This window comes from Hippopotamus amphibius, chromosome 9 (assembly GCF_030028045.1).
Source record: "Hippopotamus amphibius kiboko isolate mHipAmp2 chromosome 9, mHipAmp2.hap2, whole genome shotgun sequence".
NCBI classification, from domain to species: Eukaryota; Metazoa; Chordata; class Mammalia; order Artiodactyla; family Hippopotamidae; genus Hippopotamus; species Hippopotamus amphibius.
In genome coordinates this window covers 35197624-35215048 of record NC_080194.1, presented here as the reverse complement: position 1 = coordinate 35215048, position 17425 = coordinate 35197624, and the positions used below count along the sequence as shown (strand labels likewise).

The 17425-nt window shown below is 50.4% G+C and overlaps 1 protein-coding gene across 3 annotated transcripts in view; it reads right to left on the bottom strand.

Moving 5' to 3' along the window:
* The window catches only part of DENND2B (DENN domain containing 2B), a 152762-nt gene that overhangs the window by 24561 nt on the left and 110776 nt on the right, over positions 1–17425 (bottom strand). For 2 of the 3 annotated variants that reach the window (XM_057750140.1, XM_057750141.1), the window contains exons 6-7: positions 8809–10068; positions 5319–5455 (exon numbers count right to left, since the gene is read on the bottom strand). In XM_057750140.1, the coding sequence (XP_057606123.1) occupies positions 5319–5455; positions 8809–10068 (1397 nt within the window). The remainder of the gene's footprint in view (positions 1–5318; positions 5456–8808; positions 10069–17425) is intronic. The other variant, XM_057750142.1, reaches the window with a different exon arrangement.

Here is a 17425-nt window from a genome sequence, read left to right as displayed (position 1 = left end):
CAGAGGAATGACATGAGCCCCAAGGCAAACTCTCTTTTCCTCCCTCCTTCACTCCTCTACTCTCCCTTCTTTCTTTCCCCAGAATCAAAGCTTTGAATATTAATACAAAATCCAAAGCTCCAAGAAATGGATTTAGGAGACTGAGACCCAGGGAAGTAATGGATGCACGTCAGTGATAATCTGGCAATTGAAAACAGTTGGGAACACTAGGTTCTCCAGCCTAGTATTGCCTCTGGAAACTAAATTTGAGGAAAGCCTCAAATGCCTGCTCCTTCTGCCTGCCCAGCCCTAACATCAGCCTCTTTCTTCTCCAGCAACGTTTAACATCCTCTCTGATATAACCAGGCCACTAATCATTTCTCCAGGAAATGACACTGGCCTTGGACCAAGCCCTGCCTCCCCAGCCTTAGCTTGGGCCCTTCACGGCCCTCGTTCATCTTTACTCTCAACTTCCCGGACTGTTCTGACTACCCTTCTGGAGCTGCCTCCCAGAGACACTCCCAGTCATCTGTCTAGGTAGCAAGGGTGCCCAGGGGAGGGGATGTGCAGAAACCAAGCAGCCCCTGAGGCCTAGAGCCACTAAATGGAATCGGCTGAGAGCAAATCAATCCCAGAGCAATGGCTCAGAGGTGGGAGAGGAGGAAGGCTGGAGAATCGGGCTCAGAACCTTCTCTGGAGGAGGCCTGAAGAAGCTGGAGCTGAGTGGAGACCCCTGGGGAAGATTTAGCAGGGGCATGGGTGGGAGACAGGAAGCCTGACAGACCTCAAGACTTTCACCTGCATTCTTGCCCATGCAGCCCTTGGAGAGAGAAAAGAGGTAGGCCCTCCTCCCCCAAGCATGGCCTGAGCAGCCCTATCTCATCAAGCTCAGCTGTGGAAGCCAGAGGTCTCAACCTTTCCCAGCTTTGCTGATGAGACCAGGGACAGGGGCATCGTCAAGAATTTCTGCTTTGCGCTCTTCTAAAGGGGCTGGTCAGAGCCTAAACTTATCACATGGATCCTCTAGAAGGAAGAACCCAGTCCCACCTAGCCCTGCCCCCACTCCTCCCCACATCTCATCTGGTCATTAACCACAGGTGCCAAACACCCCACCCCCCAACAAACGCAGGACTGGAAGAACCAGTTAGAGAAGGGGTGTGTGTCTGTGCACAGGCACTGAGAATTTCCCCAAACGGAATCTTAAGCTTCCTGGACCACACCCAGGGCTAGGGCCCTGGGTCTGCAGCTTCCCTCCCCAACCCTCTCCTGCTTCCAACCAGCTGTTTCTGCTGGGTCTCAGACTCCTCCCCTCCCTCTCACAGTGGAGAGAGGGCCAGATTAGGGGCCCAACTCCCCCGACAATGCATAGCACATCAGATGGGGAGCTCTAAGGGGACAGTTGTTACCCACCCTCCGAGGCTGATCACCATTTACCAACTGCCCAGGCCCCATTCCCTGGACTGCACCTCTGGGCAGCAGCTGCTATGCTGTTAGATGTCTCTGTTCCCCAGCCTTGGGATAAATGAGAGAAGAAGGCAGAAAGAGCGGAGGCTCAAAAAGCTTTGCAGTAAGGCTGACTGGCTCTGTCCCCAGCTCCCACCCTGCTCAAGTTCCTGGAAACTCTCCCTCATCCCAGCGAGCTGATGGGAGTGGGAATCTCTGCAGGAATGCAGCCCAGGCTCCTTGGTCAGGCGCCGAGGCCACTCCACATAACTCTCTAACAAGCTGCTTCCTTGGGTGCATTTTTAAGTGTCAGGCTCAGAATGCAAACGATTATAAGGCTTTGTAAGATAGCAGCATCTTCCAGAGGCAGATGTCAAATAGGACAGGCGAGAATTAACAGCCCCAAGCAGCAACATGGCAGTAACTTTATTTCTGAACCACTCTATCACAAATTAGCAGGATAAACCTCAGCCTGTTTTGGAGTATCTCACCCCAGTTCCCAAGGTGTCATGCCTGATATGGGCAGGAGGCTAATACACTCCCCCGGGCCCCTCGTTCAAGTCCTGGGCTCATGGAGAAGACACGTTAGTCTCTGGGTCAACTGGTCCTCAGCCTCTTACAGACCAGGAACTCCAGACCAATGGGCTGCTCTCCAAGATAAAGACTTAGCATGGGTGCTCTCTGCCCAGCCCCCACCTCCCGCCACAGCCCCACTGTCACACACCGGAAACAAAGCTCTGTCTGTCCCCAGGCAAGCGAGGCAGCACAAGAGCTGGATAATCCAAACCAGAACGACCTCAGCCTCGCAGAGCACAGGCTGGGCCAAGAAGAGAGAGAAGGCTCCCAGGAAGTCAGGCAGTGGTCAATCCGAGGCAAAAGTGAAAGTGACATTCAGAGTTCAGCAACAAGCTCCCCCCCTACCCCCAAAGCCTCTAGGGGGTCCAAATTCTTGGGCCTCTCTCCAGGGAAGGAGAAAGGGTAAGTCAGCCAGAATCTGAGAGAAAGAGATATTCTCCTTTGTATTTCCCTCTAGCCTCCCTGGTCAGGTCTAGAAGTTCAGATGGGGCTGCTGTGGGGATGTAAAGGAGGAAAACGTGCCCAGGGCACTGAACACCCAGAGACGCTGAAACCCACCCCACCCCCACCCCACAAGGGCAACATAAAACATTCAAGTGCCCCCCCCCACCCCATCTCGCTTCCCCTACTCTCTCTACACAATGCTCCAAAGATCCAGAAACTAGCTGAGCAGCTAAGGAACATGCCCCAGTTCCAACCCCTCCTCATACCAGCCTTTACCCCATCTAAGAAGCATCCAAGCTGCTCCTCTAGTTTCCTGCCTCCTCGAGCAGCATCTCAAAGTGGCAGGAAGTCCCCTCCACTGGGTGAGGAGTCTGAGGCTCAGACACACTTGCCTCCCTCTTCCTCTTCTGACCTGACCTAAGGATGTTCAGAGAACGGGTTCTGTTGCCCAGAACAATGTCTCCAAAATTCTGACCTGACCTAAGGATGTTCAGAGAACGGGTTCTGTTGCCCAGAACAATGTCTCCAAAATTCTCACCTCCCACCACGCCCCGCACACACCACACACCACCCGCAAACAACCCCGAACAGAGCCCTGCAATCATGGAACTCTGGACAGGGAGAAATGGTTGAAGCATCCCTTTCTCTTATCCCAGTTCAGCTGAGGCAAGAACACTGCCCCACGTGAGACCCCTGGGCAGCACAGAAGGGCTGCAAAGCCTTCTCAGAGCAGAGAGAGCAGTGAGGCCCCAGTGTTGGCAGTGCCTGGATCCTGAGGAGGGAGAGCTGAAAACTGGAGCCTACCCTGCCCACTGCAGCAACCACACCAGGTGCTCCCAAGGGCTCCGCGCAGCAATGACACATGACAGTTTCTCTCAAACTCGAGGAAATAGGAATGTACCCTGCTCAGGGGTAGGGAGGAAGATGGGGCTGTGCCCCTGATCCCCACAGCTCTTGACCTCAGCTCTGGGTGACCGTGCATACAAAGGTTTTTCCCAGTGGTAAAGGAAGAGGCCTCCCTCCCCAAACCCTTCTGCTGTTCTGGGGAATCTCGCTCCCACAGTCTTCCTGATGTGACTGGATTTCAGATGGCTACATGCTATACACTCCAATCCTGGGAAAGCAGTGCCTGTGTGGATCCGAGCACTGCTGCTGACTCCCCAGAAATGCTGGCCCAGCAGGCTATAAGGAGAAAACTAGGAACCTGATGGCTCAAATCAAATGAGGGAATAGATAGACCCTCTCTTCCTAGGATTCCACAGTCTTATCTGGAGGGTTCTCCACTAGGGCCACTCCTCTCTGTATCATGTTCACTAAGACTATGTTCTTCAGCCCCAAGGCCTAAGGCAGAGATAAGACCAAGACAGAGATGAAGGCGGGAGCCGTCAAGTGCACAGGCACACCCTTCCCTTTTCTTCAGGGATCTACGCTGAGACACACAGCTGAGACACATGCTTTACTTGAACAAATCTGAAGCCAGGATTAAAATAAAAGCCCCAAATAAACCCAACCCAGCCTAGACTATTAGTTTTTTTTTTTAATTTATTTATTAATTTTTTGGGGGTACACCAAGTTCAATCATCTGTTTTTATACACATATCCCCGTATTCCCTCCCTCCCTCTACTCCCCCCCCACCCTCCCTCGACTCCCCCCCACCCTCCCCGTCCCAGTCCTCTAAGGCATCTTCCATCCTCGTGTTGAACTCCCTTTGTTATACAACAACTTCCCACTGGCTATCTATTTTACAGTTGGTAGTATATATATGTCTGTGCTACTCTCTCACTTCGTCTCAGCTTCCCCTTCACCCCCTGCCCTCCCCCAAACCTCGATAGACTATTGGTTTTTTTTGTTGACACTCAAACACAAGTTTGCCAACACAACATCTTCCCAGTTGTTGGAGGACAGTTCTCCATGGTGTCCTACATTTCTGACCCTCTGGGCAAAAGGAATTAAGGGTTCCATACTATCTTTTCAAAGATGTTTATAGAGCAAACAGCCTTGGTGAAGATTGCGTCTCACTCCAGGGCAGAGGCAGATTTGTTTCCTGACCAGAATAATAAGGATAACATCTCCTTGTGGGGCAAAGGTTGAGCAGGTTTACTAGCAGCCCCTTGAAAAGCTTGAGGTTCCTCGGCTGGAACGCAGACCCACCATGTGTGCAGCCTCTCCCTGGACCTCCTCCACACTGCCCCGTGGGACTGGGGAGCAAGGGGGAACCTGTGTGAACATCAAGCTCACGTGGCCTGCTGTGCCATGAGTAATAAAGTCCTTTGTCTGCGATCCAAGCATCTGTGTCTTCTGCCAGCATCTGTGAACTGGAGCAGCCTAGACTTGTTAGCTTGCAAGCAGAGTGAAATCTCAGATACTTTCACAGTTCTTGATACCACTTACAGGACCAGGCACTGTGCTAGGTACTTTGATATATATTTTATCTCATTTAATCCTAACAATAATCCTGTGAAGTGTTATTAATAGTATTACAGTTGATGTTGCCACCATCCAAATGTCATCATCATCATTTCAAAAGAGAAAAGGTCTCAAAAAAGCTAAGTGATTTGCCTAAGGATACACCAATAAGAAAAGGGCACCTGTTGCACTACAGAGTCTTTCAAAAATAAAAGGAAGGGATGATGAGGTTTCTCCCTTTTTGTGGTCCCAGAAGCCCTTTGGGTTCCAATTCATTCAAGGCCAGGCTTTAATCTCTTAGCTGCTCAGTCTTTGGTAAACTGCTTCCTCTGATACCCATTTGCTTGAGAAGTTCCAGAAGCTGGGCCAGGTCTGCCCACAGCGAATGAAGTGGAACCTGTGAGTGCCCCTCCCGCGGCTGTTCTGCAGCACCACAGACCAGCCAGACCACCACTCTGCCCCTGCTTACCCACAATATCTTCATAGGCATTCTCTTCTAAAGTGCTTTTGGATCCAAACTTGGGTTGGCTCTCAGTACCATTCTCAGTGGGAGAAGAGGGGTACAGGGACTGGAGACTGGAGGCATCCTCAAACTCAAAGGATTTTCTGTGGATGAGAAGAGTATGAGTCACTCCGGCTGAACCCAACTCCTGCTGCCCTGGTGGGGAATGAACAAGGGCAACTGGCAAAGACTGGAGGTCCTCCTCGCAAAAGCAGCTACTGAGCAAAGCATCAAGATGGATCCAAACTTACCATCCAAGTGAAGAGACACATGGCCTGAAAGGCCCCAGCCTGGGTGCCAGGAAATAATACCAATAACAACTCCCACAGCTGAAAAGGATGTTAAATGTCAGATGTTGTGTCAAATGCTCTACACGTCAGCCCATTCATCTTCACCATGCTGCTGCTAGGTATGGTGCCACTTCAAGATTGATTAGTTGGAGGCTCAGGGAGGTGAAGTGATAGAGGTAAGACCTTCCCAGGCTGTCTGACTCCAGGGTCTGAGCTTTTGACTTGGGCCTCCAAGCCCTAGAGAATATCATTTTTGAGAAGTCTGCCATTACCACAGGAAATGAGTGCCTCATCTGCTCTTAAGTCTCATATTGTGTCTGCATCTGAGCAAGGGCTCCAGCTCTGAGCAGGCAGTACGGGCTCAACACTGCACGGGTGATGCTCAGGGCAGTGTGGGGTCAGGGAAGCAGCCGGTGGTGAGTGGTTTGTTGAAATAAGAAGGGGCTGAACCCTCAAAACAAATCACACCACTTCTGAGGAGGAACTAGGAGGGCAATGTGCAGCCAGAAGCTACTTCCAAGACCCAGCTTCTCTTCAGCTAGTCACCTGCTCCTTCCCATCCCCCAAATAACCTTCCCCTCTACTGCAGAATTTCAAAACCATAGCTGGTTAGCTTCTCAGACACCCTAAACTCACAGTAGCCTCTACTCCTCTCCTTCATCAGGGAGGAGTGGCCCCAGCTGCATCCTCTCCCTCTCCAAGGCAGGTCCCTCCTGGGGTGGGAGAGAAGGAAAGGCACTGACTGAATCCCTCCTCTCACCCATTAAAACCTCCCTCTTCTTTGGGTACCATTAGACGTTTCAGCTGATGCAGTCCTTTCTCTCTTGTTTAATGAAAAACATCCCGGGGGCCCTGGGGTGCAAGTCAAGGACTAAAAGTGTCCTAAAGGCCAAATCTTGTTCTCAGCTTGCCTGGCTACTGTGCAGCCCTCAACACAGCCAAAGACCTCACGCTGGCCCTCACCTCCCTCGCCTCGGTGACACTGGCCCTCCTAGTTTTCAACTGCTTCTCAAAAGGGGATCCTGTGAAGGATCCCCTTTTCCACTTGCCTTTTCAATGCCATGGTCCCAGAGTTCTGTCTTCAGGACTCTCTTTCTCGCTCTGCACTTTCTGGGGGCCCAATATTGACGACCATCACCATATCTACCATTTCTACCATGATGACGCTCAGATCTCTGTCTCTGGCCCAGACTTCTCAACCAGCTAAATACCCAATGGCTGAGCACAGCAGTTCCCGAATGTTGGCCTGCTGGTCCGAGAGCAAGCTTTCACTGATGTACATAATGGAGTCAACATCTTACGCAGACAGTTCTCAAGTCAGCAAACGACACAAATCATGTTCAGCCAAATTATCCTCGAGAATCCTGCAGGAAGGTAACATGTCGAGGACCAACACACTGTATTTCATTATGATTGCAACAGTTAAAAACAGGTTTCTTCTTCTTTGGTTGAATACCAGAAATACATGGCTTGTTGTTGTTTTTTTAATAAAAAAGTATATTAAATACAAGAATCACACCTGGCACAACAGTTACAAATTTACTATTTCATGCTCTTCAGGGGAATATGCTCACTGTGCAAAAACGCAAATAAAACAGCCTGTGCTTTTTGAACTGTTTCTCTTTTTTTTCCAGGAGCACAGATTTAAATTTGCTATTAATTCTTATTTGAAGTGACTTCACCATTTATGGAATATGTGTGTGTGTATATTGTAAGTGTGATGTGTGTGTGTGAGTATATGTAAACCTTCAGGCTGATGTACTTTCCTCCCACCCCCTTTTCTCACCTAGCTAAGCGCTTCTTGCTCTTCTAAATTTAGCTCAGCAGCTCCCTCTCTGAAGAGGCTTCTCTCACTCCCCAGTTAGATGCCTCTTCCTCTGGGTTTCTGCAGCATCCCACCCAGACATGGATCAGGGCACGTAGCACAGCATCTATGATTTATTTGTGCATCTATCTCATGCATCCTATCACCAACTCCTTGAATGGAAGAGCCACGTCTCACATGCCGCTGTGTCCCCTTGACTAGCACAAAGGCTTCGTGCATAGCACGCTCTAGACAGGTATTTCTAGAAATACACAACTAAAGACAAAGCAAACACTCTTGGCAGGCTGTTACAGACTTAAAGAGTCAGTCAGCATGCTGAGGTGGGCCAAAACATAGGATTCCCTTTAGCCAAGGGCTCTTCTGGCTCATGAGTCTGAACCTTAGTGATGTCTTCCTCTCTGCACATGGCAGGAAAGTTTCTGTATGAGATGGGATATGGTGGATGGAAGCCTGAAGTATGAAGTCAGATTGAAGAATCCCCAGAAGTCAAACCAACCTGCATGCCCACCTGACTCTGGTTAGAAGAGAAAGGCAGTGAGGGGTAAGAGCACAGGCCTTCCAAAGGAAGCTGGCTCCCAGTCCACTCCCATTCAGAGAACAAGACGCCTGTCAACCCGCACCAGCATCAGCTGCTCTAGCTCCCAAGTCACTATAATTGTGGAGATGGCCCAGGTACTCCAGTGTCAGGAATGCTGAGGCTGACTGGGAAACCAATGTGAATCTCAGATTCTTGGACTTCGCCAAGAAGTAGATGAAATGTTCTTTCTCTCCTTTTTCTATCAGTCTCCCCTTTCAAGTCCAAAGATCCCCTCTTCATATAAGCCCAGGGTTCCTATATGGCCAGGCAGCCCTCAGGAAAGAGGAAATCATGTTAAATGTGTCGACACTACTGTGTTAATGGTAACATGCAGTATTTAGATAATGCTTCAATCAAAGAAATAAATCTCTAGCTGGCATTTCTGGTAGTTCTGAGGCTAAGATCCTACTAGTCATCAAGGGACTGCCTACTCTATCTGAAAGAAAGGTGGCCCTACCCTTGCCACAGAGGAAGGTCCAACAGGGCTCTACTCCAAAGGCCAAACCCAGCCAACAAGTTCAGTACACAGCATTTGGAAGAAGCGCTTTTACCCTCGCACTCACATGTAAGTATCCTTACCCTGCAAGAGCAGAAGAAGAATCAATCTTTCTCACCCAGCTCATGTTTCACCTAACATTATTTGGTGCTCCAGAACTTTTAAGGCACACCCTGACTGTGACCCACCACCACAGTCTGCTTCTGCATCCTCCACTGAAAACAAAGCTGCTGTGCCCGGCGATACGTCACCGGAGGGGCATTTGTTACCTGCTCTGGGACTTGCGGTGACCACGCATGTCCTTCTTGGGTCTCCGAGTGACTGGCGGGGCTGGGGTGGAAGGCAGGGGGGGTGGAGCAGCAGGTGTGGGTGAAGGAGGTAGACCATTGCTTGGCTTACTCTTGGGGTTCTTGTCAGCCTCATATTCAAAGGTGCGCTTGGGTTTGGGGACAGGGTTCACAGCAGGATCAGGGGAGCTCTTGGACGGCAGCAGCTGGGAGGTCGGGCTATTTCCAGGGGTCCCCGGCTTAGTGGAGCCACTGCCTTCCCTCTCCGGGGGTGGGCCCGCCTCCCCCCCAACTCCAGCCACGCCTCCTGCCCGGCTGCCGGCGCTCACACTGGTGCTCCCTGTGGGTTCCTCCAAGGTGCCCAAGATCCCAGTCTTCCTTCTCCCTCGGTCTACACTGTAGCAGCTGCTGGGGAGCTGGGGAAGCCCCCCGCCCGGCTGCTCCTTCAGGGCCTGTTCAATTTTCTGGATCCGACTCAGCACCGCTGAGCTCTCCTTTCTGCTGCCGTGCCCCCTGAGGAAGGCACTGGGCTCACTCCGGCCTGGCCGTTTCTCCAGACGGTAGAAAGAGTCCCGGACAGGGAGTGCCTCTCCCTCCTCCTCGGTCTCAGGGTAGGAACACTCAGAGAAGGTCCTGCTCATCCTCCGGAGGCCCTTGAAGTCGAAGGTCTTTTCTGAGCTGCAGGGGGACGGCACCACACTGGGACAGCCCACACTGGGGCAGCCCTCACTGGCCGCCCACTCGCCCCCAGAGCCCTCCCGCTTCTCTCCACACACGCTCATCCTGGGCGAAGCCTCTCGGCGACCCTCCCATGCTGAAATCTTCTCCCGGATGCCCAGGCTGTGGGCGCGGGGGCCAGTGCGGTTCAGAAAGATGCTCCGTGGGCCCGCTGCTGACCCCAGGGACGGAGTGCTGTGGGCAAGGGGGGGACAAGCAGCTACTCCCTCTACATCCTGGGCTGCCCCCTGGACATTCTCCTTCTGGTCCTCTCTCTTGCACACTGAAGGGCTTCTGTCCAAATAACTGAAGCTGGTGGCCTTGAGGGGACAGATGGGTGGTGAAGTGTTTGGGGATGGGGCTTGAGGATTTTGGGGTGAAGGATCACGGGGATGCCAGTCCTTGAGGAGCAGCCGGGAGCTGGAGCGGCTTGGGTACCTGCAGGCTGACGTTTCACTGTCACTGAGCGGGTAAATGGGACTCCTTGGTGGGGAGAGAACTGGAGGTGGAGAGACTGACTGAGACCTAGGAGGGAAAAAACAAAAAACAAAAAAAGGAAAAGAAGAGAAAATGGCAGTGAGTGGCCTGACAGCACTGTTTCATTCTTTTTTTTTTAAATAAATAAACTTTATTTATTTATTGGCTGCGTTGGGTCTTCATTGCTGTGCGCAGGCTTTCTCTAGTTGTGGCAAGTGGGGGCTACTCTTTATTGCAGTGCTCGGGCTTCTCAGTGTGGTGGCTTCTCTTGCTGTGGAGCACGGGCTCTAGGTGCACAGGCTTCAGTAGTTGCAGCATGCAGGCTCAGTAGTTGTGGCTCTCAGGCTCTAGAGCATAGGCTCAGTAGTTGTGGCACACAGGCTTAGTTGCTCCGCAGCATGTGGGATCTTCCCGGACCAGAGATTGAACCTGTGTCCCCAGCATTGGCAGATGGATTCTTAACCACTGCACCACCAGGGAAGTCCCACTGTTTCATTCTTAAAGAGCTCAACATCCCTTTCCTATAGGACTCTCAAACTCAAAGTACTGTATGCAAGTAATATACCTTCCAAGGCTGTCCTCAAGGAAAGAAACAGCTCCTTATCCACAGCAGGCTAAACTCAATGGGCCTCTCTGTCCAGTTCATCCCCAGAGACCCTGAGTACTGTCTGCAACAGAAGCCAATTCTATGATGGGCCAGAGCATCCCCAAAGTCCACATCTGCCAATCAGAGAACAGTAAGACCAGTGGTGTGCTGCTAAATGTTTAACAACTGGCTCCTTGGAGGAGAAAGCATAGATCTGTAGCATCTGCCAACATCCACAGTATAAATATTCCTACTATGCCTGATGTCAAACTGCCGATGTGACCTCACTGGATGCAGAGTTGGGAAAAAACACTAGTGATCAACCCTCATGAGCTATTACAAAGCTTCTCCAGCACGCCACTTCCCAAAGTAGCCCCATATGCACTTAAGACCTTTGCTCTATCTGCTTGACAAGCCCTATCTCCCCGAGGCTTCTGCTACCAGACACAAGATACTGCACCTCAGCTTGGGTCTTGATCACAGCTCAGATCCCTGAGGGTCTCAAAAAGATCAGGAGGGTCCCTCAAGAAAGAATCCTTTCCCCTCTCTCAATGAGGAGGCAAATGGGGAGGAGACCAACTCCTTCGCAGCTCTAGCCTCCAGCAGTGGCATCACATCAAACAAGCATCAGCCATTTCCCAGCTCCAAATCAACACCCAGGTCTTAGCAAATATCGGGAACAGTTCTAAATAAATGTTGTTACATGTATTTACTCATTGAATCTTCACAAAAATGCTGTCATATTATTACACTTTATTATTATCCTTATTTTGCAAATGAAAACCACTGAGACATACAAAGATTCAATATCTCATTCAAGGTCTCTCAGCTGGTACGTGGTGAAGCCAGGACCACACAGTGTTGCTGCTCTAGAGAGGAAGCAGTGGCCTCTGCCATCTTTGTGAACTGCCCGGGCCCCCAGACATAGGTCAGCAGAAACCCCCACAGCACTGGGCACAGCTCTGTCTCCAACGTAGCATTTATAAGTATCAGGGAACCTCTTGGTCTTCCCTACCAGACCATGATCTCTTCCAGGTGGAGAGACACAGACTCAGTGTCTAGAAGGTGCTCAGTGAATGATGAACAGATAAAGACAGGAAGAGGTAAAGGTGAGCTTATAGAAGAGAGCCATGGACATACTTCCTCTTCAGCACACTTTTCTAGTTGTCTACTAGGGTGATCACTGTCAACTTTCAGAATTTTTCCCAAACCGATTTAGTTCAAAGACAGCAGGGCTTTGCCAACACCGCACGCTACCAAGGCCTACCTGACCCTAACGCCGTGGCCCTCACAGCCAGGCAGTCCAGCCTCGCAGGCTGCAGCGTACCATGCCATCCACGGAACGCAGCCAGCTGCCCCTGAGCCAGGCTGCTGTCACTGCTCGATCACACACAGAAAACTGCAGCTCGGGTGAGTCAGGGATTGGCCAACAATTCCCCGCTGGGTCATAGCCTTTGGCTGCCCCCGATCAACAGGAAACCTCAACATGCTTAAGCTGTTTTTAAAAGGGCAAGTCAAACAAGAGTCATCCCACGTGTACATGGGCACAGATGAGAGAAATTCGGTACCCAGCCAAGCCGATGGCCAAAGACACTCTGCCCGGCGAGAAGGTGTGAAGAGTAAGCCTCAGTACTCCCTAGGGTAGGCAGTGGTAGGGCAACACGCCAAGCTTGAGCCTGGGGAGAACCCAACCTACTCACAATCAAGAAAGGCCCAGGTCCCTCACTTTCTTCACAGAAACATGGATGCAAAAGGTCATCAGTCCAGCCCTGTAAGCCATCCGTCCAGCCCTGTAAGTGTCTGCGCTACACAAACGACTCTATGTTTCAGTTATTCTCAATTGGAGGCGGGAGAAGATGCTTTTTATAGAGGATGATCTTATCATGTGTTTATTCATTTAATAAATACTTCGTGAGCATCTCCTATGTGCCAGGCCCTGCTCTACATGCTACATTCAAGAGTAAACAAGAGACAGAAATTCATGTCCTCGTGATGCTTGAGTTTTAGTCGGTGATGGCCAGTACCTAATGAGACTCAGAATTTCTTAGGAAGCCCTTTCAAACTACATATGCCTCATCTCCCCAGGCATTTTGATAAATGCTCCCCTAGCGATGCATTTCTTCAACCTTCAAGGTGAGCATTCACTGTCCATGAAGCCACTGTCCCCTATGGGGGGGTGGGGGGGTGGGGAGGATAGCTCCCACAGGGGGACAGAAAAATGGGGAGAACCTCTGATCTGTGTGATTCTAGCATGCTTCCGATGATTCTATAACTTCCCTCAGCAGTTCGAACATGGAGAAATTCCCACAAGCTAAGAAATTCTCTCAATGCCTAGTCTGCTTTAACGGAGGTTTAGTTTTTCTCCTCTGGTGAAGGATAAAACAGAGAAGAGACTGGTCCTTCCCGTCAAAGGTCCTGGTCTTCAGACCTTTGCTGATCTGGGGCCGAGAGCTACAAGTGCTCCTCACCCAGCCTCCCCACAGAGGCCAGGCCCAATGCGCTCCAGCAACTCAGGGTGAAGAGGGGGCCTGCCTCTACTGACCTGGAGCCCAGCCATCCCCGGGTTCATCACAGAGAAGGCAGTGTTTACTCCCTCCGCAATCACAGATCAGGGCCTGCCCTCACGGGGCTCCAATGCTCACCTGAGGGTAGAACTCACTGCATCTCTCTACATGTGTTTCTGATCTACCTCTTATTAGGAACGTGACCATGGGGAAAGCCACACACTCTCTTTGAGGGGCCAGTTTCAGCCCCTTAACATTGTTCTAACTGTATCACAGGGTTGTCGTAGCGGGCAGATGTGATTATGGATGTGAAATGATGTCACACGTTGTAACTCATTATTACTGTTAATTACTAAGTTTTTCACCAGGTTATCTAGGCCAGTTGTTCTCAATAGAGGGTAAGAACATCACAGTTGTACGGTGTTCTAGCACAGCCACTAACAAGTTACATGACTTTCAAGCAAATCACTTTCTCTAGGCCTCGGTTTCCTTATCTGTAAAACGGAGGTGAAAAGACCAGATATCTCAGAGGATTGCTGTTAGGAACAGAGACAATATGCATCGAGTGCTGAGCTCAGGGCTAACACTCGTACTCAGTCTTAGTGTAATCGTTACTCACATTAACAAGGAGCTGCCTATTCACAATAATCACTTGGCAAACTTTTTAAAACAGTTTACCTCCATCCTTGGATTCTAAACATTCCGGGTGGGAGAGGAAAGGATTAAATTAAACATGCCCATAAATTCTTTGCAGCTCATTCTATCAAAAGGTGGAGTCTATTCTTCTGCCCCTTGAATCTAGGCTGACCTTGTGATTTGCTTTGATGGATAGTATATGGTAGAAAATAAGCTGTTTGAGTTCCAAACGTGAGGCCTCAAGAAGCCTTGCAATTTCTGCCTTCACACACTTGGAACGCTGCTCTAAGACTGTCACGTAAGAAAGCCAGCCTCGTGTTTCAGAGGAGGAGAGGCCATGCGCATTGTCACTGAGGCCCTCAGCCCACAGCCAGCTTCCACGTGGGCCTGACGCATGATGAGGTCTTCTTGGTTGGTGAGGACCCAACTGGACGAGCTACATGAGCGAGCCCAGGGTAAGCCAGTAGAGCAACTACCCAGTGAACGCACAGAAACATGAGAAATCATAGATTGTTCTAGGCCATTAAGTCTTAGGGTGGTTTGCTAGAATGCAATAGTAAAATGACACGGAGGGAAAAGCTGGGCTTGTGTGTAACTGGCTCACCCCTCCCCAGTGGAGGACCAGTGCCCTGGGCTTTCCATCTCCATGCCTCTCTCCTCCACTTCCCTACAGACCAGCTGCCAAGGTCTGGATGTTTGGATTGCATCTCTCTCTCTCTCTCACTACTTGAGGCTCTGGCACTCTTTCGGGAGTCCCCCCCGAGCACTCCCTAGAAATGAAGCTAGTTCTGCAATCCCAAGAATCAGCTTCCATCAGCGCTTGCTCCCAGGTTGAGGGAGGGCTCGGGAGAATCTGTTACCTAGAGAACAGAGAAGCTTAAAGAGGAACACACTGGGGGCTAGCAGTCAGGGTGCTTGTGTCCTTGTGACAGTGAGTTTACACAGCAGGCGGCACCCCTTGACATGGATGGGAGAGCGTGCCCACGCTTGGGCTTCGGTTTCACCTCTAGTTGTTTCCCAGTTCTTCAAAGTGAGGTTGGAAGTGAAAGTCATTCTCCCCCTGTTGGACAAGGAAAGACTATGGCCAAGAGAATGGCAGTGCTGGGACCCAGGCTGCCTCAGGAAGCCAAGCACATGAGCAAAGCCTGCTTTTGGGTCTGGTCTCCCATTCTGCTACTGACAGTCCCCAGCTTCACTTCTTCAGGGCTCTTGGGACAGCTCCTTGCCAACCTCCCCTGAACCCTGAACAAGGGAACAAAGGAAGCCACCTACTCCCCAGGCCGCTTGAGACACGCCTTGGCTCTTCATCCATTCAACCAGTATTTATTGAGCACCAACTATATACCAGGTACTATTTTAGCCATTAAGGACTGGCAGAGACTACAAATAGACAGTCTCTCTCTACAGGTTACCTTCTGGTGGAGGGAGACAGTATGGTTTTGGTTGTCTTGAGTGAACAGACAATAAACAAAACCAACCCTGTAAGATGGTTGTGGGGCCAGTGAAGAAGAAAAAAGCAGGGTGAAGGGGTGGGGCTTAACAGAGAAGGAGTCGGGGAAGACCCCTCTACCAGGGAACGTGTAAACACAACCCCAAGGAAGTAAGCAATGTGTTTATCCAGGGGAGGAATGTTCCTGGCACGAGGAGCGGTGGGGCAGAGGCTTGAGGCAACTGCATACTTGTGGTACTCTGGGGGCAACAAAGGGGCTCACGTGGCCAGAGTGGAGTAAGAAGAGGAGGAGTGGGCTGGAGATCAGTCAGAGGCACCACAGAACCCCATGGACCAACAATAAGGCTTGGGCTTTTAGTCTAGGAGAGTAAGGAAGCTCTTGAAGGAATATGAGAAGAATGACATGCTCTGACTTCACACAAGAGAGTGAAGTGTAGGGATGCAGGGGCGGGCACAGGGAGATTATTTAAAGGCTGCTGTAACGATCCAGGCAAGAGGTTACAACAGCTTGGATCAGAATGGCAGTAGTGCAGATGCATCTATCTTGAGGTCTGTGCCAATCAGATTTGCTGGCGGAACAGATGAGAGGTATGAGAGACAAAGGGAAACCAAAGATGAATCACAGTTTTTGGCCTGAGCACCTGGTAGAAAGGAGTCAGGGTTATAGACTTCCATTTAGGATTCATTAGTAGTGTGTAGATATTGTTTAAGACTACATGACTAGATGAAGCATCAGGGGTATTAGCACATCTAGAGAAGTCTGAGGGTTGAACCCTGGGGCAGTAAAGCTCAGGCAGAGGAGGAATGAGGAGCGAAGGAAGCTGACGGTGAAGGGCACACAGTGAGGAAGGATGGAAGCCACGAGGAGTGACATTCAGAGACCTTCGAGAAGTAAGGAGCCATCAGCTGAGCCACATCTGCTAACAACCGAGCAAGGGGAAGACCATGGAGTGATCCCTAGGTTTAGGTAACCACTGTGACCTTGAGAAGAGAGGTTCTGGGGGCGAGGTAAGAAGGGAAGCCTGACTGGAAGGAATTCAAGAAAAGGAAGAGAAAACATGGAGATAAAGAGCTCAGACAACTATTTCAAAGGGTTTCCCTAAAGGGGGAACAAGGCAACAAGGTGGTAGAGGGGACTGTGGGGTCCAGAGCATTTTGTTGGTGGGCTTGAGCCACTACAGCAAGCCTGAATGACGACGGGAGTGATCCAGTGGAAAGGGAAAAGCGGTCAGTGCAGGACAAGAGCAGGAGTGAGCATCATGTGCAGGCGGTGAAGGGCTGGGGACCCAACGCCCACTCACAAGGGGGGCCTTCGACTGAGGAACCGCGTCTGCTCTCATCCTCACGCACCCAGGCTGAGCGTCTTCTCACACGGTCTCATTCCTATGCTGCTCTATGCTTCCTTCACCCCAGCTTTGACTCCTGCATATATTCCCAAATCATTCCACAGAGGCAAGGAAAGACCCAGATCTGTTCTTTCTTCCCCTCCTTCAAGCATCCGGATCCAGCTTCCTCCTCAAACTCAATGATCTATTCGATGCCTAGGTCCTATCAATTCTACGTCCTTCACATCTCTTAGATCTGTCCTCCCCGCGCCATCCCCACTGCTATGCTGCTGCCTTCATTCAGATCTTACCTTTCAATGGGATATTTAAAACAAGCTTTCAGCTTTTCTCTCTGCCTTCAGTCTTAACCCAGTTCCGAGTCCATCCTTTCGTCTCCTGACATCTTTCTAAAATATAAAACTCACCATGCTTCAAACTCCCCACTATCTACAGAATGAAACGCAAATTCACTGGCATGGATCACAAGACCCCTATGATCTGGTCCCTATTTTTCCTTTATCATCTCTTACTGTCTTTTCCTCCAAACAAATCTGCATCCCACTCTTAGTCACATCAAACTCCCTGCTTTTCACAACTCTAGGCCTTCACACATTCAATATTTCCTTCGCCAGCAGTGCTGCCTTGTCCACTTACATGTCTCTGTAGCTCCTCTACAGAATCTATTTATTTATTTATTTATTCATTTAATTTATATTTTTAAATTTTTGGCTGCGTCAGGTCTTAGTTGTGGCATGCAGGGGTTTTGTTACAGTGCGTGGGTTCTTCACTGTGACACATGGGTTTCTCTCTAGTTGTGGCATGTGGGTTTTCTCTTCTCTAGTTGTGACGCAAGGGCTCCACAGTGCATGGGCTCTGTAGTTTGTGGCATGCAGGCTCTCTAGTT